We start from the raw sequence: 27,877 nt of genomic DNA, 5'->3' as shown, positions 1-27,877 counted from the left end.
CACGTTTGACACGACATTAGATTGAAACATGACGAGATTGAGTGACACCAAAATATGTGGAACAAAAATAAAGAAAATGAGAAAAAATTGATAAATTACTAAACAACTCATATCAAATTAAAGCCCTAAAATATTCACAATTCTTTCACCCGATAACCTCACTCTCGCATGTACATTCTTGCCAAATCTAGCTCTATTCAATCATCTCCAGTTCGGTTCATTTATGTCCAGTTCCATCTATGTATCAAATACATAATTATACATTTGGGAAGGATTCATACGAGAACCTCTTCATAAAACTATAGTCAATCACATTTTTCATAGATAGTATAGCCTTTCACATATGATACGAAATTAAAGATGTCGACGATCTAGGTTGCGAGCCAAATCGCTTGTACACGACTAGGCATCTCACGTGCATTATCATATGTGATAATGGATTCGAGGCGTGGACAATCTTTAGCGCAACCTAAGTTACGAGTCAAGTGGTACACACCATCAAAAGCTCTTACGTATATTATCACATATAATAAAAGATTATAGTTGTTTGTTTACATCTTAATAGTTTCATTAAGAGGCAACATCTGAATCGTTAAGAGGTGAATCTTGTTTGGCAAAAAAAAAAGTCTGCCTCTTAACGGTTCTAAAATCCTCTAAATGATTTTGTATTATGGATCTCTCTTAATCATTAAGAGCCCTAATTTCATTGTACACAATTACCAAATAATTGTATTTCATTTTGCATTATATTCTGACCACTTAATCATTCTACAGCAAACCATTTAACAGTTAAAAAAAAAAACCTATAAAATAAAGAATCACTACGTAGAAATAATGCAAAATTTTAGATGCGTTTGTCGTTGGAAAAAAAGGACGGATATAAAGATGAAGTTGTTTATTTCTTTATTTATTATATTTCTGTAAGAATAAAACCTTCCCTTAAATCCTTCCTGTAAAAATTCAAGGGTGGGGAGGAGATGGTGACCACCATACCACACAAGAAAAACCAAATCCAAATCCAGAGAAGAAGCAATCGAAAGATGGCAACAAATTAAACCAAAACCTGAATTATTTGATCAATTGCCTCATCTCTACGCTCCCAATCAGAATCAAAACCTCCTAGATTTCTTCTTATTTCCACAAAAAAAGGTAACCCTAATTTGTGTTTGCCGAATCGAATGCTATCCAATTGCATATCCTTGTACTTTCTATCTCCTTGTTTTTTCGTTAGATCAACTTCTTCGTTTGTTATTTCGTTCTTTCTGATTCACTAGGGTTTGATCAGGTTTAATTATAACAAAACGAAGACTATATATACCATGCCTTGCACCGTTTAGATTAACCTAGTGGTCACAAATTCATGATCGTTTAGGGGTTTTGTACTTTTGTGGGTTTATTTATTTATTGTTTGTTTGTGTATATTTTGTAAGCTTGTGGAAAATGTTTCTTCTGTAAAGTTTATCAATACAAAGATATGACTATTTTGATGTTGAGTTTGAGAATCTATGCATTAGATTTCTCTTTTCTGTATGATCTTTCTGTGTTCTTAAGAAAAAAAATACTGATTTTCAGCTAAGTTACTGTCCTGTTTGACTTTAGATAAGTTTTTTGGGTGTATGTTGTTCTGGTTACATGATTCTTAGGTGTCTAAGAGGAAATTATGTTCATTAGCAACCTTTTCGGGCTTCTATCTTGCCAATCGTTCAAATTTAGTCAATATTTCAAGTAATGAACCGAGGAACCTGTTATGGAATGGGGTTTTGAGAAGTCCTAGTTTATTTCCATGGTTTATAATGTTGTTAGACTTCTTTCACTCCAGTGAAAAACTATAATTCTTCCATCAATTACATTTCCCTTTGAATGGTACTGCCAAGAGAGGATCCATGTCAATTCTCCATGAAGATACTTTGAAGTTTATCTATGTATTGCATATGCATGCACTCAGACATTGATATATATATATACACACACACACACACAGAGTTACCATGTGCATGCATATCACACACATACATGTATATATATGCACACATTTACAATTTTATACATATGAATATACGTATAATATCCACACACATGTATACATACATGTACAAATACATTTTCGTATATACATACACTATGTGTGTATATATATGCATGTATGTATATGTCTACATATACATACATCTATACACATACTTATATAAACACACACACATATGTATATATAGTATTAAAGGGGTTGGAGTGAAAGCAGAGCTACACTCACACAGCTGTCATGAGTAGTACACGGCATTTGTTTTTCAAATCCATAGTACCTACTATAAAGGTAATCTTGATGACCATAACTTCACCCCCTTCTTTATTTTTGACACTATAAAAAATAGAGCGAGAATGACATTGGTGATGAACATCTTCAAATTAGATAATTAGTGATGAAGTTCTATAAATTAGTGATTAAAGCCTAGATCTTAAAGCATAAACCCTTAATCACAAAAAAAGAAACCTTAAACCTTTTGATTAATCACTATTAATTTGTTAGAAAAATGTTGCATTTTTGTTTTTGTTTTTGGAACATCATACACATGAAACAATTATGCGCAACTGTGCACAAACACTTGAATCATATATATACAGTTGGTGTATAAGTCTATTTATGTATATATGACATATGTATATATATGTGTGTAATATATATATGTCTATGTATTTGATTATACCAAAGCTTATAGCCTTTAAAATTGGATTCTGCATAAGTTGTGACACTCGCATCAACTACCTTCAAGTTTTGTGCTTCTTGACTATTTTTTCTTCCTTTTTGTGAAAACTTTGATTCTTATATTTGGTTGTTTCTTGTTTAGAGAAGTGATGGCAGGTGAGGAAGATATTCACTCATCAACCTTGAATTCTCAATTAAGCCATACAAAAACARTTTTGAAGGAGGATATGGAGCAAGGTCAGTCTCAAGTGGATGTATTGGAAGCAAAGCTTGGTGAGGTTACTTCATGTATGCAGGAATCTGGTGAAGATGCCAAAAAGGAATTGGAGGTTCTTTGGCGAAGAGTAAAAACAACAACAACATTATTGACATATTTGGAGTCAAAAGCAAGAATAATGACAATTCCACATTTAGCTCTTACCTCCTGTGGCATCAAACAGTCAGATGGGGAAGGGTTCATTGATAGGAGTGGGGCACCCATGTCTAGTTGGTCTGGAAATGTGAAGTTCCCTAACTTGGACTGTCGGGAGGTTGAAACATGGATCGGCATTAACAGTCAACATGGCAACGTTGATGAACAAGACGGGTCTTATATGGGGGAAATTCTGAGTAGTGTGCAAACAGTAACAGATGTGATGGAGTCTCTTGTCAAAAGGGTACTCGTGGCGGAATCTGAAAGTACTAATGCGAAACAGAAAGTAACCTTAGGTCAGGAAGAGATTAAAAAGAAGGCAGTTCAGATTGAAACCATGTCAGAGAAGTTGGATGAGATGGATCGCTTTGCAATGGGTACAAACTGTATTTTGAATGAGATGCGGCAAAGGGTTGAAGATTTAGTTGAAGAAACATCTAGGCAGAGGCAACGAGCAGCAGAAAATGAACAGGAGCTTACTCGTGTCAAGCAGGACTTTGAATCGTTAAAATCCTATGTCAGTAGTCTCATAAGTGTCAGAGAAACACTTGTTTCGTCAGAGAAGCAGTTTCAAACCATCGAGAGGCTTTTTGAACGGTCAGTATGTTCTTTCAGTCTCTTTAACATAAAACTTACTCCATAGGTCGTTTTGCTTTAGTTTTCCAACAAGTCCTTTCTGCATTTTTCAAGTAATTCTCCATGTTTGTTAATTCAAATGTGGTTGGAAGACGGTTGCACCTAGACTGGTTTAGGTTCTTTTTTCCTCGTTTGCTTCAAAACCAAACCAAACCAAATCAAACAGACTCGGTAAATCCATCCGAAGTTAGGATCTTTTTTTGTTTATTTTTTTTGGGGGGGGGGGAGTAAGATGTACGAGTACGCAGACCTTACCTATGTCCCTAGTTTGCTTTAAAGAAGGAACCAATTCTTAGTTTTCTGCCTTTTATGTGCATTTGCAACATATTCTTGCTTACCATGTTTCTTGTACATTCTTTGTAGGCTGCTTATTATATCTTGATCAATGTTTGCTCTTGCTGAACATCTTCACTCAATTGCTAACCCTTTCTTTTCCTTGGATGACGTAAAAACCTTTAGCAGTGACTACTTGCTCTAATAAACTTGGTTACTGTATTTGTATTTATTGTTGTTCCTCCAAATTAACATAGTCACATGGTGTTTTAAGCATACCTTTTTATTCCATGCGGTGGGTCAACTTGCAGTTTGACTTGGATACTACTATGCATATCTGAGGGGAAAATAGCAACTAAATGTAACAAGTTATATTTATTCTTTTTCAAATTGGTAACTGGGTATTGCAAGGGAATACCAAAAGATCCAACTGCAAATGTTGTGAGTCAAAATTGATATTTGCAAGGGAATACTAACAAACTTAAATTCTTATCGGTTCTTTCATCTTTTTGAAGTAGCTTTTGACTAGAATACTTGTATGCATTACCGAATGTCGTCATATCTTGGTTTTAAAAAACGCGATGCTGTCCGAGGCGGTAAGGGTCCCGGAAGCCGATGCGTGATGCTGATGCGTGATGCGCCCGGTATTCAAAAAAATACTTATAAATTAATTCTACATATCAATTTCTACCTTAAAAATACTTATACTTCATTTATAACATAAAGTAGTTCAAAAAGTGGCATTAGAATCTTAAAAAGTTCGTGAATCGAAATAACAGAACACACAAACTACTACCATTAAGAACACAAGTAAATGTCTAAGGGGCTGTTTGGTAGGCTCTTAATGGTTACATTAAGAGCCAATCGCTGAATCGGTCAGAGGTTGCAAGTGTTTGGCAAAAAAAAAACCACCTCTTAATGGTTACAAACACCTCTTAACCATTTTGACCCTTATACTCCACTCAACCATTCAGGGGCTGTTTTTTTCCATCTTTGCCCTCATCTCACTCACGCAGACCCAGCTCACTTCCATTCCTCTTCCCCTTCCATTCCCGATCGAAGCACATATCCTCTTTAATCGGAGCGCCGGTCGTCCATCGTCGGTTCCCGATCGTCCTTTCATCGTCGGTTCCCGATCATCCTTCCATCGTCGCACCCCGATCGCCTCGCCTCCGGTCGCCGCCTCGTCGCCGCCTCGTCGCCGCTCGTCGCCGCTCGTCGCCGCTTCGTCGCCTTCCACAGCCTCACGTCGCCGCCTCGTCGCCTTCCACAGCCTCACGTCGCATTTGGTTTAGGGTAGCATTTTTCTGTCTAGGGTTTGGTTTAGGGTAGCATTTTTMTGTCTAGGGTTTGGTTTAGGGTAGCATTTTTCTTTGAAAATTGATGGTGTTTATTGCTAACTTCATGTTTGTAACAATGTTAATGATGATTGGATTACCTATATTTTGCAATTTTTTGAGGATTTGTGATCTTGATATGAAGAACATGAAGAACATCATCTTTTTTTTCTAAAAAAATGTTTAGAATTGATTGTATTTCTTGAGGGTTAAAATGGTAATTTTGCTGTCATTCAGAAAACAATTACCAAACAAMTTTGTTTCATTCAGCACTTAACCATTCTGACCCTCTTAGCCATTCTAACCTCTTAGCTATTCTGAACTAAATCATTCAGCAACTGCCAAACAGCCCCTAATAGTCCCCAATCCCTAAACTAAATGACCAAGTGACCAACTAATACTCCCCAAGATCAGCATCATCAAACCCCAACACGGGTTCATCTCCCTCATCATTATCAAACCCTCCAGTATCTGCTTCCACCTCAACTTCATCATCTTCATCTTGAAGAACATGTCCTTTTCCTCTAGCACTTTTAGTTCTTGATGGACCCGACCCATCATCATTTACTCTCCGACTCCCTCTTAATGACCCCGACCCATCGTCATTCACATTCTATTTCTTTTTTAATCTGATTGATATGCGAGTGCGACTTCTGTTTCTTCTATTATTAGTGGCTGTCGGCTTCTTCTATTAGGTCACCATTCAGTCTCACGTTCTATTTTAATCAACTAAAAAGCCCAACTAAAAACTGAAAAAGGGAGCCCAAACATGAAACATACAGGATGCGCTGATGCATAGGTGATGCACGCATCGTGTGATGCGAGCGCATCATGGAATTGCTTCGCATCAGCCCATTGGATGCGTTACCTCCAGCGCATCAGAGCGCATCACTCATCAGAGCGCATTATGCTCGCATTTTTAAACCAAGCGTCATATATAAATCATTTAACTGGAAGTTAAGAAGAACGCTAACCAGAATAAATTTAATGTCACCAAAACTATTCAGGATACACTAACAGAAAAAAGAATGTTCAAAAATGTTTTTGTTAGATAGAAAAAGGTGCATTTGAGAAAGGGTGTTTGATGTATTGCATAATTTGATATAAGTGTGTATTTGTTCACTTGGAGGGTATGCTATTTGATAATTTGTTTACGCATAGAATATTGGATGATTGTGATATCATTTTGCTCTATGATGCATAAGCAACAATTGCCTTTTTCATATGTTGCAATCAGTTTCTATATTTACCTTTTACATGAATTATCACAAGCCGAGGATCTTAACGGAAATGGCCAGTTTACTCTTTGGGGTAGAGGTTAGGTCTGCCTACATCTTTCCCTCTCAGACCCCCCACCTCCAGGTAGGGGTGGACCCACTATGGCGCATATGGTGGCATGGGCCACCGCTTTGTTCCTCCAATAGTGTAAAAACAATTAGGGTCGTGAAAGGTGCCACCGTATTATTTTGTTGGGTGCAAGGTAACCGTATATTCCTTGAAACTACAAAGAAGATTATAAGTAACAGATTAAGGAGTTTTTATAGTTTCTCTTGGTAGAGTTGGTTAGCATGGTTTTTTCTCCCCTTCCAGATGTGGTTTTCGAATCCCATTTGTATCGTTTTCTTAGTTTTTAGCTACTAACCTCAGGTTTATTATGTTTCTAAATTTTTTTGAGATGAAAGACTCGAATAAAGAACCTCACGTACAAAAAAAGGAACTAACCAATATACCAATGATGATTTTGTACATAGCTTCGTTTTTATAGTCAAATGGTGTCACCACTTGAAATAATTTCTAGGTGGAGATACCGAGTCCCTTTGGTTTACTTTTCACATGTAACATTATCTCAAAGCAATTATAGAATTGGTGATGTTGATTGGAAACTAAGTATCGGGGTTAGTTATGTTGTTATACGGTTGTGTTAACAGGTTAGTTGTAAAGACAACACAGCTAGAGAGTGAAAAACTGCAGAAGGAAGCGGAAGTCCAAAAACTTATGGACGAGAATATGAAATTGAGTGCTCTTCTTGACAAGAAAGAAGCCCAGCTCTTGGCCATGAATGAACAATGCAAGGTAATGGCACTCTCTGCTTCCAACATCTGATTTCTTTGTTTCTCAAATTCGGCTTAATTTTTCGACTAAAAATGCTCATGCTGACCTGTTCCCGGAGTTGATTACGTTAATCGGGAATTCTGTGTTGAAATTTTTCTTTGTGTAATGTAATGTGAAAGAAGATCTTGCTACATTTTGAATCATAATTGAATATGTGAACTCTCTTCCTTTTTTTATTCTGTTCTCAGATTTGAATGTGTTCACTTGCATGATTTGATGCAGTTCTTGGAATATAACTTGTTTGGCTTCACTGGTTTCTTGCATATTTTCTTTGCTTCTCTTATTTGCTTTGTGGGTATAGTTTGATGACCTTATTTTGATGTTTTTGTGGTTAATTGAAAGTTTATAAATGATGCAGTGGCCTTTGTATGCATTTTTCATTTAAAATACCTTTTTTTGGAGTATACATATAATATTTGTATATGACAAATGTAACAAATAAACCTACACTTCCTCACGCATTTGACGAGGTTTGAACCATTGACCTCGTGTAGGCTAAAGTCCCATATACAAGTAGGCCAATGCATGACAAGAAAATCAAACCCAAAGTATTTGCGACTTGTTGGAACAGTTTTAATGCAGTAAAAATCGTATTTTCGAGGGTTTTATGGAACGTATTCGTCAGGGTGCCATTGTTGTTATAGTTGTTGCAAATAGGCGTCCACGACAACAACAATCATGGATCCGAAAATTTCAAAATTTGAATATTATTTTCGTGAAACTTAACCAAATTCTTCTTGAAAGGTATGCACGTACATACCCGACCCGACCCATGGAGGTATGGATCTATTAGATACAAATAGAAGAACTTGGGGGGTAATTTTGGAAATTCTCAAGTAGGTTCATTCATACTGTTTGGGAGTTGGGACAATCGGTAGCATCCCACCATATGCACCAATATGAAAAAAAGAACATGCGTCCCCTCTCCTACATTATTTACATCACATAAGAGAGAGCCTTTCTTTACAAATCCATCTTATTCTAATATATTGAGTTTGGGATCACTAGAGCCTACATCTGACCCGATTAGATCATTGTATAAGTTGAGTAGAGCCTACATCTTACATTTGATTGGATTAGATTAAGGTACAGGATAAGTAGAGCCAACATCTGAATCTGAGACAGACCCAAACTTGATAATTTGTTTCAACTCGGCTAGGTAAGTTTTAACCACAAGGGTGGTGCCTGATTGGTTTGAGTTTGACTCCAAAGGTCAAAAGTACCAGGAGGTTCCAGATTCAAATCCAAGGAGGAATAAAAATCCTCTGGTGGCCACGGAGGTTCAAATGCAGTGACTCCTAGTCGGCTCGCATAGCGGGTTGGATATCCAGGTTAATAAAAAAAGTCTGATCATATTAAATTAACATATATTTGAGTCGAGTCAAGACTCCGAGACCCAAGATTGAACTTGATGATTTGCTTCAGGCTTGGTTAGATAAGTTGTTCATGCTTGATTTATCGCTTGTCGAGTTTGAGAAGGTCTGACATGAGTTTTGTTGGCGTTAAGGTCAAGTCTTTGCTCTATTATCTCGAATTGGTTTTCTATGGCTTTCGAGTTTCGATGTGGTTCATATAGGTTCGGTTCGGTTCGGTTTCTGTCCACTTATAAAATAAATTAGTATCTTCAAAGTTCAAGAGAATCTAAGCCTTGTGAGTTACAATTTTTCTTATTGAATCTTTCATACGAGATTTGAGATGTATTTATTCAATTTTGGCCCAAATCATGAATCGAGAACCATCCTAATCGGTTTTCCATTTTTTGAGTCGAATTGAGCCACAATGTCAGTAAACCAAACCAATGTGGTCATAGACGAATCTAGAAAAAATTTCAAATGTCGCAAAAATAATTACCGTGATATAAATAAAAATAAAAATTAATTATAGTGAACGAAAGACAATACAAAACATGAAGAAATTAGATCAAATTTCAACGATTTACGGACATGGTTTTTATGTTTCATCATTGTAAATACCAAAATCAAATTTAAGTTTCAATATATTATTGTAACCTGTCGGTTTTCTTACAACGATGCTCGATGATAACACATAATAAATAACAACGATGACACATTTAAGAGTCATGGTGTCATGGGACCCCTAGATTCTACATTGATCCACCCCTAAATGTGATATAGTAATTATGAATTATTTTACATAAAGTATTATTTCAGTTTTTATGAGACAGTAAATATAACTTTAATATGATTGAACTTATGTAATTTTATTTTCTCGTAAAGACTGCTAAGCGGTCATAACAATGAAGTTTTTATCAGTAAAAGCAAATATATTCTTGTGAAAATGGTAAACCGAAAGGACGGAAAACCGAAATTTATGAATATCTGGCAATTCATGAGATAATACATTCTTTCTAATTTTAATTAGAAACACATAATTAAATAATATATAATATTCTTCGAGGGTCACACGGGTTTGAATCCTGCAAAATTAGAGGCTGTTTAACTGTTACTGAATGGTTTTGTGCAGAATCATTAAGTGGTCAGAATGATTAAGAGGCTCTCATGATATAGTGCAAAATGAAATATAATTGTTTGGTAATTGTTTAGAATGAAATTAGGGCTCTTAATGGTTAAGGGAGGCTCAAAATACAAAATCATTCAGAGGGTTTCAGAACCATTAAGATGCAGTTTTTTTTTTACCAAACAAGATTCACCTCTTAATGATTCAGAGATTGCCTTTTAATGAAACTATTAAGATGTAAACAAACAACCCCTTATTAAGGATTTTTTTACTGTTCTTTGAAACTTCTGGGATTAATTAAGAGGGAAAAAGAAGGTGACCAAAAATACAATATGATGTGTTTTGGAATGAATTGGGCAATGTGACATAAGTGTATAACATTAACATGTGCATGAGAGAAGAATGAAATCCCATGACAGTTTCCATTTTTTACAAAAATTGACACTATATTTTTCAAAGGGTGTTCATAAGACACACACCACTTGAGAAAAATACCAGAAGAGACACAAAAAAGAATTTTCTTGACAAATTTGGTACTAATTGAGAATCTTCATCCACTCATGGAGAAAAGAGACAGAAAATCGACTTCTTGGCAAGGAATGATGATGCCCATGTCGTGATTGAATCCGAATTCTTCCTCGGATCTTTGCAGTAGATCTTGAAACGTCGGATGATCCAAACTCGAGATGGGCACGATGTATCTGCTTCGCCTTTCGCCCACATATACCACGAAATGTCCTTTTGGGACGTCGTTTGGGAGGCTCTTGTCATCGTTGTTTTTGCCGAAACTTGAGCATTTTTTGATGATTTTCTTGAGAGCTAATGCTTGAGCTTGTCTATTGTGTGACTTTCTAAGACCCATTGTGATGGTGGTGGTGGTGATGATGATGATGATGATGATGATGATGGTGGTGATGATGATGATGATAATGATGATGTGGTGGTGGTTTTTTTGAAGAGGAGAAGGGAAGTGTATTTATATATGGGGGAGGGTTGAAGGAGAAGGGCAGAAGCATGTGGAATGTAGGGGCAGGTGGTAGTTCACGGGTTCATAGCTCTTTGGGCTTGCCCTACCTTGGTTCCCTTCCTTGGGGACATCAAGGTCCAAGGTCTCTCTCTCTCTTTCTCTTTTTGTGTTCATATACATACATACATACATACATCCACATGTATATATAATATAAATCGGGTTCCGGTGAGAAGGGAAGTTATGATGAGAAACGTAAGAAGAGGTCTGTACCTTTAGATCAATGCTAAAATGTCAACACTAAGGAGGTGCTTCGAGATACACCAGATCAATTCCCTTCTAAAGCATAATTCATAGGTGGACATAAGATTAAAAGTGATCAAAGGTTCAGATCTCTTATTACGCTTCTCACAATAACTTCTCTTTTCATATGATCTTTCACTATATATATATATATATATATATATATATATATATAACGAAGGATCGTGTGAGAATATGAGTTAAGTTAAGAAGCGTAAGAAGAGATCTGAACCCTTGATCACTTTTTAATCTCACCCAACTCATGAATTCCCCTTCTTATGGGAGTTGATCTGGTGCATCTCATAATCATTGATCTTCAATTATGATTGATCCAAAGGTGGAGATCTCTTTTCACCCTTCTCACAATAACTTACCTTCTCACCGGAATACAACCCGATATAGATACACACACACACACACATATACATACATACAAAACTATGAAACATAAAAGAGTTATAAACCGGTGAAAACCAATCTAAAAATATTTGTTAATAATATTCTTTCTCAGAAAAAGCTTAAAATGTACTTTTTTCACAATATAAACATAAATGAACAATATCTTAAATCATATATACATCTTTCGATGAAAAAAACTCATATAAAAATATTTGTATATTAGTTCTCATAAGTTTGTAATTTTTTTATAGTTCTTATTTGACTTTCTTTACATTATATATATATATATATATATATATATATATATATATATAAGCCTAATCAAATGGGAATTGTTTTGTTTGAGATAACCGTGAGATCCAATCTCAACCACAAATCAAATGTTATCTCAAGAAATTAATAATTTTGGTAATTTTAACTTAAAATATTAATTAAGGGCATTTTTAAGAATTTTACAAAATATCCTCTCTTATCTCTCCTCTTTCCTCTCTCCGACGAATCTTATTCGACGAACCTTATTCCGATGAACCTTATGTGAACACAAGATACACATTATGATACCTATAAACGATGTTCAATGTGATACCCATATATACATACAAGATGCACAATGTGATATCATTTGTAAAACAATGGAAATAATGAAAATGCACACTATGATATATTTCATAAAACAAAGAAAATATATTGTGATACACATGAAACATTGTGAGCGTTGTCACAATGATAGACTTTGATTCACAAACGTCTTTAAAAATACGATGTATATTAGGTAATTGATATATACTAGGTAACTAACTTTTAATTAAATATTTCCTTCTAAATAATTTAATTAAATATTTTGATTAGTTGTCAAAAATAGAATTACTATATTACCCTTTTAGCTTATTCAAGAAATATCCTTAAATATCTCAAAAGAGTGGTTCACACTGGATCTCACGGTTATCACAAACTAATCAATTCAGTCTTGAATGGACTCCTATACATACATACACACACACACACACACACATATATATATATATATATATATATATATATGCGAAGGATCATGTGAGAAGGAGAGTTAAGATATGAAGTCTCAGAAGGGATCTGGACCCTTGATCACATTTAATCTCAAACCCACCAATGAAACGCGCTTGATACGAGGATTGATCTGGTGCATCTCGGTGCATCTCATCATAATGTGCATCCAATGATGGAGATCATTTCTTACGTTTCTCATCTCAACTCTTTTTTTTTTTCACCGGAATCCAACCCTAAACATCCATGCATACATACATCAATAGAGTTGTCATTTGATTAGCCATGTTGTATGGCTCCGAATATGGGCAACAAGGAAGGCCTTTGAGAAGAAGTTGGAAGCTGCGAAAATGAGGATTCTTATGTGAACCTGCGGTCGGATCATGTTAAACAAAATTTCACACAAGGTTTTCCGAGCGGATCTAGGAGTTACCTCAATAACAAATAAATTGAGAGATCAGAGGTTGTGTTGGTTTGGGCATGTTCGTTGGAGACAGATGATAGCATCAATAAAAAGAGTAGAAAGAGTTACGGTTGATTGGTAAGCCGACAAGAACATGCCATAGCAATTAAATTCGAGCATCACAATCTTAGACAATGAGGATATGACATCTAATCAGAGTACTTAGAGTTGGAGGACTATGAGAATGGAGACATGTAGCTAGCGCGGCTGGACACAAGGGAATTGGACAGGTTGGCGTGTAGAGGTTTGACAGTTTAAGCTAGAGATGTGTTGTTCGACCTTAATTACTCTTGTGTGTTTTGTCTTCCTTTCCTTTTCGTATGTATTCAATGTACCTACTTGTTACCTTTTTTTATTTGTTAGTGTTTCATTTACCATATGTCAATCTTTAGTCCTTCTAAATGTTTGTTAATACTTTTGCACAAGCCCACCGAAAAGGGGGTCAAAACAATCTCTCTACTTTTTGATGGAGATGTCATATCTGCATACATCACTCATAGACACTATAATTTCCAGTAAGATTTACTAGGTCATTTTGATTGATTTTTGTTTTTTAGACGGTTCTGGCATGTATGTACGTATGTATGTTTGAGAAAACGCGTTACAGAAAACACAAGCTTACAAGATGGTCGGCTCTTGGAAAAAGTCACATTCACTATATTATATATCTTATGTACGAACTAGGGTAGGGACATCCTTAGCATTTATTAATAGTTCAAATTCCGTCATTTATGGTTTGCCTCTTCACAGGTACGTTAATGAACAAGTAACAAAAGATTTCACCCTGTCGTAATTTGCTTACATTTGCGTAAATACTAATTGGTTTGTTCACAAAATTCAAATCATTTTACGTCAAGAACAACTTTGGTTTAAAACACCTTATGACATAAGATGTACTGATAAAAGTCATTAAAATACAATGTTTTTTCTTTCAAAAATTATAATATTTTTATTCCAAAATTATTTTTCAATAAATTGAGGGATATTTATTTAGATAAAAAAATAAAAAAAAATTATTTAATTTTAATATTTTCAATATTTATGAAATATTGAAATAATATGGTTTCAAAGCACATAAGTTTGGGAGGGACCCAAGAGAGGTTCAAACCTCAAAGGTACGATCGGTGGTAAGGCACCGTCTCTAAATAAACGGCATTTATTGTGGCCTTGGCCTTGGCTCCATATCCTACTACTTTGACTTTTGACTTTTAACTTTTGACTTTTGACAATTGAGTCAATTACTGATTTCGTTCCCATGGTTATATGAAAATAATGGATTACGTCTCTTGAACAAAATAGTTATCCTCCACCTAGGTGTCTTAATTTTTTTTAATTTTATTAAGGTAAGGACATTTTTGTCTTTTTATCCATTACTTACAAGATCATTTTAGATACCCAATTATAAAGTGACACATGTCACCTTCCATCCCAGAGACAACAAGTAATGACACCGCTAATTAAAACAGTACCAGGTCGTCTTTATCTTCTCTGGCGGGAATTGACAACTACTCCCACCACAATCAAGAATTGATCAGCACCATTATATCCAAAATATCAAAATCATAACCACCCTTCTGTGGTGTTTTTAGATCTGTTTGAAAACCCAAATTTCCTGACATAACCAACAACAAAATGGGTTGATTTTGTGAAGGTTGCAAGAAACCAACAAAAGAGCAATTTCTACGAAATCAAAAACAAAAAACCTGCTTTTCAAAACCAACAAGAAAAATCAATTTTTTTTTTACAAAATCACCAACAAGATTGATATTATAAATTCGTAAGGCAAACCCCCTCTGGAGACTACGTCCAGATCTTGTACTAGATTGGGGATTGCAGGTTATGATATAGATGGGAGAGTATCAGATGGGGAGTCGAGATAGGGAATCCAAAAAGATCAATGGTGTAGGGAGAAAAGAGGAACGATGGTGCAGACTGTGGTGGTGTGGAGTAGAGTGGTTTCAGTGTAGGCATGTAAGAACCGTGATACGAGGACAAGAGAAAAAAATGGATAGGTTTGGGTTGGGTAGTAGCCGGAAAGTCATCGAGTTGTGATGTTCATGATGGGTGAGGCTTGCATTAATATAAAATAATAATAAAATATTAATACATTTGTTTTAATTTTTTAATAAAAAAATAAAGAATTGATAAAAAGACCTAAATACCCCTGATATAACGGTCTTTTTAACGGCGTTGAATTTAAGGACTTGATGCATTATAAAATGCAAACTACAGGGATGTAATACACATATATTTCAAAATAGGGGTCCAGAATGTTAAAACACATAAACTATAAGGACCAAAACTGCAATTTACTCTATTTTTAAAGGGAATTTTAGCTGTGAGTGGTTTTCATTAGAAGAGATGAGAGTGCATATTCATTATAAATAATAAAAGTGTACTTTTTACAACATTCACGATGAATATTAAAACATTTATGATGAATATTTCTTGAATGTTTTAAACACGTGATATGTTCTCGTTTATTCTTGATTAGCAATCAAACGTGCCCCTATATCCTTATTAATTTTACTTTAACTTTATCAAAGACTTACAAGATGAAAAAAATAGTAATATTCATGCATCAAACTAACTTTGACTTTAAATAAGAGATTTTATATAGATCAAAAGTTTAATATAATTTTTAATTTATTTAAGCTAATTATTGGTTTTTTGGTTATTCAATAGAATGAGTAATTGTAATTTTCAAATAAATAAATAAATAAATGCAAACCATTTAATTTGTATACACCGTGCAAACCACCTTCATCCGCTGATTTCATTGTTTAATCTTATGAAATTTTTTCATGAAATTGTTTAATCTTGTGAAATTGTTTCATATAATACTTTTTTTATGAAGTTGTTTCATATATGGTTATGAAATTGTTTCATATAATATTTAATGAAATTTTAATGAAACTGTTTCATATATTTCTCTAAAATTAAAATAATGAAGATGATAATATCCATGATTAACACACTCTACAATAAAAATGATTAATCAACCTCTCATAATTACAAAAAATGAACAAAATGAAACATTATGATTGGTTGAATGAGGTTTGTACGGTTTGTACAAACAATGTGGTTTGCAAAGTAAACCTCCTCCTCCCCCTCTCTCTCTCTCTCTATATATATATATATATATAGAGAGAGAGAGAGAGAGAGAGAGAGAAAAAGAGGTTGTTTATTATACAACCCATGACATTTGTGTAACCAATACAACTCAATTTCAACCATCCATTTCATTTTATTAATATGTAATTTAATAGAAGTTTTGATTGTTTCCTAATATAAAGTATTGATCATAATTAATGAACCATATTCATCTTCCATAAATATTTAAATCATAATAAATGAACTCTCATCATTTCCATAAATATCTCAATTTATTGGGTTGTATTGGTTGTACAAATGCGATGAGTTGTATTTGAAACGAACTCTCTCTCTCTCTCTCTCTCTCTCTCTCTATATATATATATATATATATATATTACAATTTAGAAAAGTAACATCTAGTTTTAATTTTTAATATGAAATGAGTCACAAATTTAATTTCATAACTTGGGGAAGTATTTCTATTGTGTAATACAATTTTATAGTTTATTTATATCTGTTTGATGAAATTTATTATATTGATCGTATTATTGTTATCAGTTTGATCATCTGATCACGCATGTTGTATAACATCAATGGCATGATAATCATCATGTGGGTCTTATGAAAACATCTTCAATAGATTATTTATAATAAAGATTTTAAGCAAAAATTTTATTCTAACAAATTCTTAAAAACTTTCTCCATAATGGAGAAGGTAGAAAAGAGAGCTGAAATTCTTCAAATTTGGAAAACTCACAAAAATGATTTCATCAAGAGAAATAATTTTTAAATATATTTCCACCGATAAAAGAAATTGAAATGAAATGTTTAGGAGAGACAAATAATATTTTATTAAACGTATGCAATATTTTAATTATATAATAAATATTGGAGAATCTGTTGGAGATACCCTTGGGGGTGTTCATGATGATGTGTAGGGCGATTTAGAGTCAAAACGACCGCAAACCAAACCGCATATGAGTAATGATGTTTATATTTAGTGCCTACTGAAATATACAATCAATTGCATCATAATACTTGTAATCAAAAATTTCAAAATAAAATTAAAGTTTTATAGCTCATACAGAACCATCTCCAATACAAATTTCCAATACACATAACACAGTTTAATAAAACTTTTCAAAACAAAATCTACAACAAAAAAATGTTGTGAAACAAACAAACAAAAGTTCCGACAATCCATTGAAAATCGACAAGTTTATGTACACTTAAAAGGTTGGGCTTATTGTTATAATTAATGAGCTTATCGTTATTTTTGAGTTGTTAAATATCTTTTTTGGTATGCGCGTGTGTCTCTGTGTGTGTGTGTGTATATATATATATATAGAGAGAGAGAGAGAGAGAGAGAGAGAGAGGGGGGGAAGTTTCAAATACAAACCGTAAAAATCTCAACCATTCATTTATTCTAATAAATATGTGTGTGTGTACGAGTGAGTGAATATGTGGCATGATGTGGTTAAAGTTAGGACTTTGTAATATAGAACTTTAAACCAAGTTGCATGGTGTGGTTTGACAATACAGAAACCGTAATCACACACGAAAAGATCTAAACAACATGGTTTAGTGTGGTATGGCGTGATCTGATGAACACCCTTATGTCTCATTAAATACAACAGTGTTAGAAAAGAATAATGGATTAAACTACTGAAATTCTTTTAGCTTATGTAAAACAGAAATGCGGGTAAGAACTGTAATACAAGAGATTTTATAAAAAAAACGTACTTTTACAGTTACATTTAATTTTTATTAAAAAGATAAGGCTTGAAAATCAATATCCTATGATCTATACTTTAATAAACAATCATAACACCTAATTGAGTGGTTAACTCGTAGCATGTTGATGTGGCACGACATGTTGGAAGTATAGATCGTAACAAAGTTGATGCAATAAATGAAAGCATAACATTTCTTATTCATATGTGAATAAGAAAAAAATGTTTAACAAACTTTCATTCAAATATTGTTTATTTCCTTTTTATTTTGGAGTTAAAAGGGATAGTGGGTACAAAATACAAAATGTGTTAAATAGGTCATTTAACCATCAACAAATGTAAATCAACTTTTGATTTGTCATCGTCTATACTAAAGTGATTAAAAAGGATAAAAATACACATAACTAGAATTATTTTGTGATCAAAACATAAAAATGTAAACTTCAGTGATTCAAAGTATAAACCTAGACCTCGGAAAAGAGCCCAGAGGAAGGGGAGGTAGTGGATTGCAAGGGTGGGAGCCGATAATGGTCAGAAAAGGGAGTGGGAGGTAGAAATTGCAGGAGAAACGAGAGGGTAGTGGTGGAAAGGAAGGAGATGTTGTGGTCGTAACGGAAAGAAGAGAGCAAGGATATGCTAACGATAGGATGTTGGTTATGGTGGTAGGATGGCAGAAGGAAGTAGTGATCCAAAAAGGGTCGGGAGAAGGCAGACAAAGATCGTAAGAGAAGACGAAGGGTGGTGGTTCTAAGGGGAGGGGAAGGGCTATGGTCATAGGGGGAGGAGGATAGTGGTGGTACGGTGGTAGTCTGGTTGTTGATAGAAGTAAATATGTCTTATATTATACAAGTTGTATAATACAAGTCTTGTTGCAGCGATTTAATTTTCAAATTAATAATGTAATAAACTTTTAGACTTTGCAAAAAAAAAAAAACCTTGAATTTTGTATGACTTTTCAGTTGAACAATTTTTTTAAAATTAAATTAAATGATAAAATGAATTTATAGTCTTTTAAATTTTCCTTCTTTATCCTTCCCACAAAAACTATATAGACCAAAATCATATAACTGACTTTGATAGGGTAAAAATCAAAAAAACGATAAAAAGACAAAAATGCCTCTCATTTGGCGAAGTTTTTTTAACAGCTGTAAAAAGAGAGACCAAATCTGAACATTTTTGCAAACCACGATGACCATCTTATTGTTTCAAAAGTATAGGGACAAAAAGGTTATCTTTAACAAACCATAGGGACCAAATTTGTAGTTACGCTTGTATAGCATATTTTTACGACCTTAATTCGATTTCTTTGTTATAGCATATTTTTACGACCTTCATTTTAGTATCTTAGCTTTGAGATCTCGAATATTTAGGTACTTAGTTTTTTTTTTTTTGATTAACCTGGATATTCAACTTGCTATGCGAGCCGACTAATATCAAGGCCATCACCTGCTTTGCAAATAGTCCGGAGTCACCGCATTTGAACCTCCATGGCCACAAGGGGATTTTTATTCCTAATTGGATTTTAACCTGGGACCTCCAGGTACTTTTGACCTTTGGAGCCAAGCTCAAACCAATCAGGCACCACCCTTATGGTTAGGTACCTAGTTACATATAAGCATACATGAAATGCACCATACTTTGATCTAATTCATTTTCTTTGTTAATTCTATGTTTCTAGATCAGTTTTTACATATATCGACTAATTAAATGAGAACCTGAAGACAAGAGTCAAGAAATATCCTCAATGACCTTGAAGAGACTCGAATTAGCAACCAGTCATGTGGCCTAGCCTCTATTTAACAGTTGAGTTAACACTTAAGATTGTTTTAATTCCTATTTTTTGCAACATATTTTAGTTTAAATGTTTGAGATATCATAAATAAAAGTTTTTAAAATACGTTACATAAAATAAAAATTAGAATAAAATACTTTGTATTTTTATACAATCGTTCATTTTTATATACCATGATACATGTATTAAAAGACGAGGAGAGTAAGGGGCCGTTTACTAAATGCTTATCCGATAAGTGTTTACCGGGTAATTTTCTTTTCCAAATGAACATGGTAAGGGTTTAGAATCTTACCCGGTTAGAACGGTAAAAGGATGGAGAGTCTTACCTAGTAAGAGTGGTGAAATGATGGAGAGTTTTACCCAGTAAGTGATAGTGAAGACTCTGACCCGGGTAAGCGTTTACCGGGTAAATTATTGCATACTATATCGTTTCGATGCACTACAATCTTACCCAAAAAAATAAATTATAGTGTTGACTCCTATCGGTAAGTACTTATGGGGTAAGCATTTGAGTAAACGGCCCCTAAATATGTATCATCACGAGTTCACAACAAATCCTATGGGTGACGAAAAGAGTAAGTCGGACAATTTGGATAACAAATCAAAATGAATAAAATTTTAGGACAGATCAAAGCGAAATGAGCTAACTAAGGTTTACCTTCAATCACTTTTTTTTAATATAATCTATACTATCTTATAAAGTATTTGACTAAAACTCTTAAAAACAACCTATATTGCTAATGGTGCAACCTACTAAAGCGATCCCTAAACCCGTTCATCCCTATCCGATTTCATCCGTATTCGATTTCATCCCTATTCGATTTCATCGCCAACAGAAACCCAATTCCCTCCCTAAACGATTTCATTCCTATCCGATTTCATCGCCAACAGATTTTGAAGAATACGGATTCGATTTCATCCCTAACCCAGTTCGATTTCATAAACCCTAAACGATTTCATCGCCCTCCCTAAACGATATCATCGCCAACCAATTTTCAAGAATACAGATTCGATTTAATCTCTAAATATTTTGAGATGATATCGATTGAGATGATATTGACTACAATAGAATTTAGAGATGCATATATATTGCTTCAGACGCAGCCTGATTTCGGGTCTGTCAATTACTTCAAACAAGTGGCTAAAACCTCAATCCTCTCGGGTAAGTTTCTCTTTATTTCATGACCTAATTCTTGGTTGATTCATTGTTTGATCGATTAACAGGTCGGGTATGCATGGTTGAATTTTTTTCCATAATGATAAATTGTGATGCCTACTGATTTTTCTTCTTCTTGAAATTTTGTGTATCAGTCTCTGTTTGGGTAGTAGGACACTTAAATGAGTATTTCAATTGGAACTCAACCTGCATTTAACCTAAAGTTTTGCTATGACACTTACAGGTTTTATTTGGACTGATTTCCTCCTGATCAACGAAGTGTTACCAGAGGCATCTCTTCAAGATTTTGCTTTCGAGGTTGTCACTCTGACACTCTTTACTTCTCTCATTAATGGTTATTTTGTCATAAATACATATTTGACAAAAACTCTTAAAAACCATTTTTTATGCATAAAGTACTGTTTATTAATGCATGTTACTTAATCTGTACAATATTATAAAGCATTTGACAAAAACTCTTAAAAACCATTTTTTATGCATAAAGTACTGTTTATTAATGCATGTTACTTAAAACTCAAGATTACAAGTAGATTRTGCRTARGTACAACTTATTAAAGCTCCATATCTAAATTTGTGTAACTAACTGCAGATAAACACAATCAAATACATGATAAACATTTCATTTTAAATATAAAAATTCTAAAATATAATTAGGATAATCATTGAGTTCTAACAGAATACTTAATTTTTATCTTTATAAAATGTTATATATTAAATCAAAAATAAATTATTTCATTATTAAACTTAAATTAAATTATAATAAAAAAATAAAAAAATTACATAAAAAATGAGAAATTTTAAATAATTGATTTGATATTGACATTCATATATATTTTTTCAATTTTTTATGATATCTTCAAATTTAGATTTTATTCAAAAATAAAATCATTATTGCTTTCTTAAAAACACATAAAATCGTATTATAACATCGACAGAGACAAATAATAAAATATAACATTAAAATCGAGATGTATCTCGCTGCATTGCGCGAGTACCCTTCTAATAAATAATTAATATATCAAATCCTATTTCAATTATGATATTTTTTTTAAATAAAACCATTTAAAATACTGTAAAGAATATGATATTTGCGTAATTTTCGAATCATTTATTCCATTCTATTTTTAGCTAAATCTGTTAATCTACTTATGGATCTGATAACCATAAAAATGTAATTTCAATTAGCTAATTTTCACATAAATAAGTTGAGATATCAGGGTTGTTAACAGAGAAAATGGAATTCAAACCCATAAAAATGAAGTCATATCGAGGAACCTAAATGCTATAAAATACATCGTTACATACATCTCCTTGAAAATTGTTGGCTGTTCACAAACTTACTGGAAGCAGAGGACAATAGTCGGTCGTCCACTAAGAGCTCTGCCTGGCAACAGAACCAAAGTTTCGCACCGACCCACTTGTTCATTAACTAAATGGAAATGGACAAGTTAGCTAAAATACAAGCATACCTAATACGTTAAAGATGTGATATCTTCTTTTGTTTTATCTTTACTGTTATATTTCATCTGACGAGTCACATCAATTTTTTCGCAAATGAGGGATTTATTTTGAATAAACTTAAATTCATTGAACTTAATTGGTTAAAAATTATGGTGATGACACTTTAGGAATTGTAACATCACACGGGTACATGTTCCAAACATGTCCTTTATACTGATCTACATTAATCTTATTTTGACAAGTTCGGTTCCTTTGATTTGACTACAAAGGTCCACTAATTTCTTTTTTGATACATATAATAATAATTAAATTGTGATGTCAAACCAGATATTTTTTAAAACGAAAAATTTCATAACCGATTTGTATGACTAGGTTTCGGTTCATAACATATTTTGTTACTGCAGCTTGACCTTAATTCTCAAACCAACCATGATCTTGAACCATAATCATACATAGACATGGCAAAAAACTAGTCCTGGTTGAAACAGTAACAATCCGGACCGGTCTCGATCTCATCGAAAATACTAACGAGTCCCGGACCGGACCGGACCTTGTTTTTGGATGAAAACCATAACCAGTCCTTAACCGACGGTCCCAAACCGATCACAATCGGTTTCGGACCGAGCCGGTCCCAGACCGGGCGTGAAACATTTGGCCATCTCTAAATTCATAAATCATAAATGTTTTATATTTGTTTTTACTAGTGCAACGGGAACTCATTTACATGTACTAGATTGTACAGAGAAATATACATTATACCAGCCACAAGTAGACGTGTGTCAAACTAACTTATGTCACGGTTAACTATCCAGTTACATAGTGATGCATATAAAAATATATAATATATATGACCTCAAAACTTACTCGTTTGCATATGCACATCATGCATAATGTGCACATAGTCTATTTGTTTAGTTAAATGAACGAATACAAATAATGGTCTCATTCGTTCAGTCACGTTCGTGAAGATTCGTCTATATCCATATGTTAAAGTTAATTCATTTGTGTTCGATTATTCATATGTGCATATATTAATAACAAAATTGTTAATTGATTTAAAATATATTATAGATTTTTAGTTCATCTACGTTCATTCGTTTATTTTTCATTTATAGTTGTTAAACATGTTAATGAACGAAAATGTTAATTTCCTTGATGAACGAACAATAACAAAAAGTATATGTTCGTCTAGTTTTCATTTATGTTTGTTTAACATCTTAGTGAACAGACATTAAACAAACATCAATACGCTTAATTTTTTTCAATGAACGAACACAACAAAAACTGTTCGTTTATGTGTCTGTGGTTGTTCATGCGTTTGGTACAGTTAAACAAACAAACATGAACATGATTCATGTTATTTCGATTCATTTACAATTATAGTTTTCACCTATCTGTTTATGATGTTCGTGTAATTTAACCATTTTTCACAACTAATTTCATTTTAATATATATTTACATTAATCCAAATCACCATAAAAAAGATTATAACATATAAAAGAACACAAAATTTATAAGAAGTACATTAAACATAGGAAATGCATAGGATGTAGGGACTAAGGTACCATTTACTAAATATTTACTTGGTAAGTGCTTATCGGATAAATTTCTTTATCGGATAAACATGAGAAGGACCAAGAATCTTTTTTTTTTTTGAAGTATATAATATTTATATACGGCAAATGCAACAAATAAACTCACACACCCTCCTCACCTTTGGTGAAGTTTGAACCCTTGACCTCCTAGGAAGCCAAGGGCTACGATACCGCTAGACCGAAAGCCCTTTGGTAAGGGCCAAAAATCTTACCGGGTAAGAGCAATGAAAATGATAGAGAATCTTACCCGGTAAGTAAGGATGACGACTCTTATCCAGTAATTTGTTGCATTCGATATGTTTTGATGTACTAAAATTTTAGGTATCAAAATAAATTATAATGTTGAATCCTATCGATAAACACTTACTGGATAAACATTTGAGTAAACGACCCCTAAAACTTTAAAATAACTATTTTGAACCAACCATACAATAAAAAAGACCAATCCATTAAAACTGCAAATTAACAAATAGTTTGAGGACCAAACTTGTAATTGACTCCGAAAAGTACTCGTAGATATAATTATTCTGCAAAAAGGTACGACCCTGGAGCGGCCTCACCGTAATGGTCCTTGCAACCATCATAAAAGAGGCAAATTATGCGTCATGGAAAGTGGGTGGTGTACGGATGTCCATCTTTTTATCAGTTAGGTTAAAGCTGCTCACTAAACATATATTTTTTATTAGTTTGTATTCTTTCTGTTTCAAAATAAGTGTTCAAACCATAAGGGTAGTCTTTGATTGGTTTTAACTTGAGCTTCAAAGTTTAAAAGTACCTGGAGTTCCTAGGTTTAAATCCAAAGAGGGATAAAAATCCTCTTGTGGCCACGGAGGTTTAAATGCGGTGACTCCAGGCTACCCGTAAAGCAGGTGGTCGCCCTGGGATTAGTCGACTCACATATCAAGTTTGGATATCCAGGTTAATCAAAGAAAAAATAATAAGTGCCCACAATATAAATGACACATTATTTTAGACATGTATAATAATTACACTTTTTAGTTAACTAAATGAAAATTTTACCCTTAATAATTTTCTTTCTATTCACACAAACATTCGATCTAGAAATCCCACAGGTGTAGTTGATATTTAATGGGATTTGTATGTAATAATGTTTCAAAATATGTTAAAACGTCGTCATGTAATAATCAGTTAATAAAAACTGATTTAATTATTTTTTTAATTATTTCATAATTTATTTATTTTTATAAATTATCTACAAAGGATGGAATTCAATTTCATTTTAAATCTTACAAACCAAAAAGGCCAGAGTTTCATAATCCTTCTAATTTCAAATTCTTCTACAAAAATCCAAATCATTTAAGAATATTTCGTTAAATCAAACAACCCCTTAGGATACGTACACTTCACAGCTAGACACATCCCATGGTCTTATTGTAGCTTCAATCAATCGAAACCTTGGTGTTGCCACTATAGTCATGGTTCATGACATCGTACAAATGGTCGAGCTCAGGGTACCATAATGTTTGGATCATCCCATGTTCTTGATCGAGATTGGAATTGTCAAGGGTCGATGAACCATCATTGTCAAGAAGTGTCATGAATTTCTGACCACATATTAACACTTGGGTTCTACTAAAACACCACACGAAACTAGTTCTATGGCCATGTTACTCTTGTGGGATCTACATGTCCAATTCCACGTGAAACAATATTAAACTCCTAGCGCCGCTGGGACATTGAAATCTACGCGTTTACAAGAAAATCTATGCATTTAAAAGGGTTGGATTAGACCACTACGTCACATCAAAAGTGTTTCAAACATGTTTGCTAATTTCAAGGCTCCATTGAATTAGTAGAGGTGTACGCAAGCTGTCTGAACATCCACAGTTATAAAAAAATTAAATCATGCAACACGTGCTATTGTTTAAGTCAGATATCTTGAAAACCATGTTAACAGTTACCAAAAAAAACAATTGTATCAGATTAACGTGCTTATTAGCAAACCGTGTCAACTACACAAATAAAAATATGAAATTTTCAAAGGTAATTAACTTTCCGAATACCAAGAATCAATTTTCATAATAAACACAATAAACACAAACTTGAGGCATTAACTCCTCCCAAATTGGTCACAAACATGCATACCCACCCACCCTACTTCACCCCTACATGATGGACCGTTCAATTATAGAAACCTAAACTAAGAAAGGTAACTACAACTCCATATTCTCATTTATATTTTCTAAATAAGAAACATAAAAATGTTTTTTTTATTAACCTGGATATTCAACCTGCTATGCGAGCTGAGTAGCTGACTAATCCTAAGACGACCACCTGCTTTGCAGATAGCACGAAGTCACCGCATTTAAATTTTTGTGGCCAAGGGGATTTTTATTCCTCTTTGGATTTGAACTTAAAACCTTCAGGTACTTTTGACCTTTGGAGCCAAGCTCAAATCAATCAGGCACCACCCTTGTGGTTGAAACATAAAAATGTTAATAATGAGATATGTGTTTTCAACCGTTAGATTAGAATTTTGATTTTCAAACCTTTTTTTTACTAATTAAGATAAATTATGGAAAAAGAAATCAAAAAAAATTTATAATCTTTTTTGGATATTGATAATCATCAATTTTTTATTTTGTTTTCTACCATAAAATCATTGGCAATTTTACAATAAATAAATTTAATTAAATTTCATTTATCCAAATCTCATATTTGAACAGGAATATTGATGTTGATCATTTGAAATGTACCCAAATGCAAAAGTTCTCAATAAACCATTATCATACTGTGATAATGTATATATATAGGTTCATATGTGAATATTTGAATCCTAATATAGATTCACATGTGAATTTTAACCCTAGCTTGTTCCTAATGCATAATGGTTCATATATGAACATGTATATGTACATATGTATTGGTATTCGTATGTATATATGTATCAAATAATCCAATTGGTAGGCTCAAATAGACTACTAACCTGCCAAAAATGTCTTGCTTTGATCGGGTCATGATTTTGCATTATTGATGACGATTTATTTCCATGAATTCCACCTCTTTAGACCAGAATTACCTATTGTTCAAATTAAATATAAGATAAAATTGCAAGAACATTGTAACAACTCAAAAAACCAAAAGGGTCATATTCATATAATAAAGACAAACTGGTATCAGATGTAATAAGTACAAGGTTTGTCCATACATCTCAAACAGTTTACAATGAGTAAATGACATCCACCACTGAGAACTATTACAAAGATAAGGACAACTTAAACATAAAACACCAAGCCATCCCTCGAACGAACCATATCTTCCCCTTCCCCTTCCCCTTCCCCTTTGATGAATTTTCCACGTGGAACTTACCTGAAAATGGTTTAGTTTCGAAAAACGAGGGTTAGACCAAAATGTCTAGTGAATTCCCTTGCTTTCACAATCAGCAAATAAAGCATTTATAGTGAATAGTCATCAAAGAGATACAACAATCAAGTAGACATCCACATTATCCAAACATTGACTTTGCACAACGTTCATAGCCACACTGTCACACTGAAAATCTTATCTAGTAAATGAGAGTGATGACTCCTACTCGGTTAATAATTATCATATAAGAAACGCTTAACAACAAATTTACTATGTCGTTTTGATGGTTGGAAATCTTACCTGATAAAACAAGTGAGGTTGATGACTATTGCTAGTAAAAACCAAGTGGCGAGGTCAAGTCTCAAGCTTTACGAGTTACGACGTTTTTCATGGTGTATCCCCAGGCGACATATACACACACAAACTTGTGTGTTAATTAGGAGTCGTGTATAGGGATGAGAGTAAGTATTTACCTATTTAGTGTTTTAGTTTTAGGTTTCCTTTTTATGGTTTTAAGTCTCGTACATAATTATCATTTACCCCTCAAGTTGTATATTAAAAACGCCCCCTTAGTATTTGATGGACGATCTCT

General features: G+C 33.5%; 2 protein-coding genes across 3 annotated transcripts; one reads left to right on the top strand and one right to left on the bottom strand.

Annotated features, from left to right (window-relative positions):
* The first annotated feature begins 909 nt into the window (after positions 1–909).
* LOC112512439 (putative protein tag-278) lies at positions 910–7,707 on the top strand. Of its 2 annotated transcripts, none has more exons than XM_025118402.1 (3): positions 910–1,147; positions 2,843–3,710; positions 7,288–7,707. In XM_025118402.1, the coding sequence occupies exons 2-3, from the start codon at positions 2,851–2,853 to the stop codon at positions 7,460–7,462; spliced, it is 1,035 nt and encodes a 344-aa protein (XP_024974170.1). In that variant the 5' UTR covers positions 910–1,147; positions 2,843–2,850; the 3' UTR covers positions 7,463–7,707. The 2 variants fall into 2 exon arrangements, with proteins under 2 accessions (XP_024974170.1, XP_024974171.1); XM_025118403.1 differs by having other exon boundaries at positions 910–1,149; positions 2,849–3,710.
* A 2,561-nt stretch (positions 7,708–10,268) lies between these two features.
* LOC112513450 (auxin-responsive protein SAUR50) lies at positions 10,269–10,881 on the bottom strand. Its single transcript, XM_025119725.1, has one exon. The coding sequence runs from the start codon at positions 10,809–10,811 to the stop codon at positions 10,500–10,502; it is 312 nt and encodes a 103-aa protein (XP_024975493.1). The 5' UTR covers positions 10,812–10,881; the 3' UTR covers positions 10,269–10,499.
* Between the last annotated feature and the right edge of the window lie 16,996 nt (positions 10,882–27,877).

Source organism: Cynara cardunculus (genome assembly GCF_001531365.2).
Source record: "Cynara cardunculus var. scolymus isolate 2C chromosome LG 5, CcrdV1, whole genome shotgun sequence".
Lineage (NCBI taxonomy): Eukaryota > Viridiplantae > Streptophyta > Magnoliopsida > Asterales > Asteraceae > Cynara > Cynara cardunculus.
The sequence above is the reverse complement of the archived record's forward strand: the minus strand, read 5'-3'. Positions and strand labels throughout refer to the sequence as shown.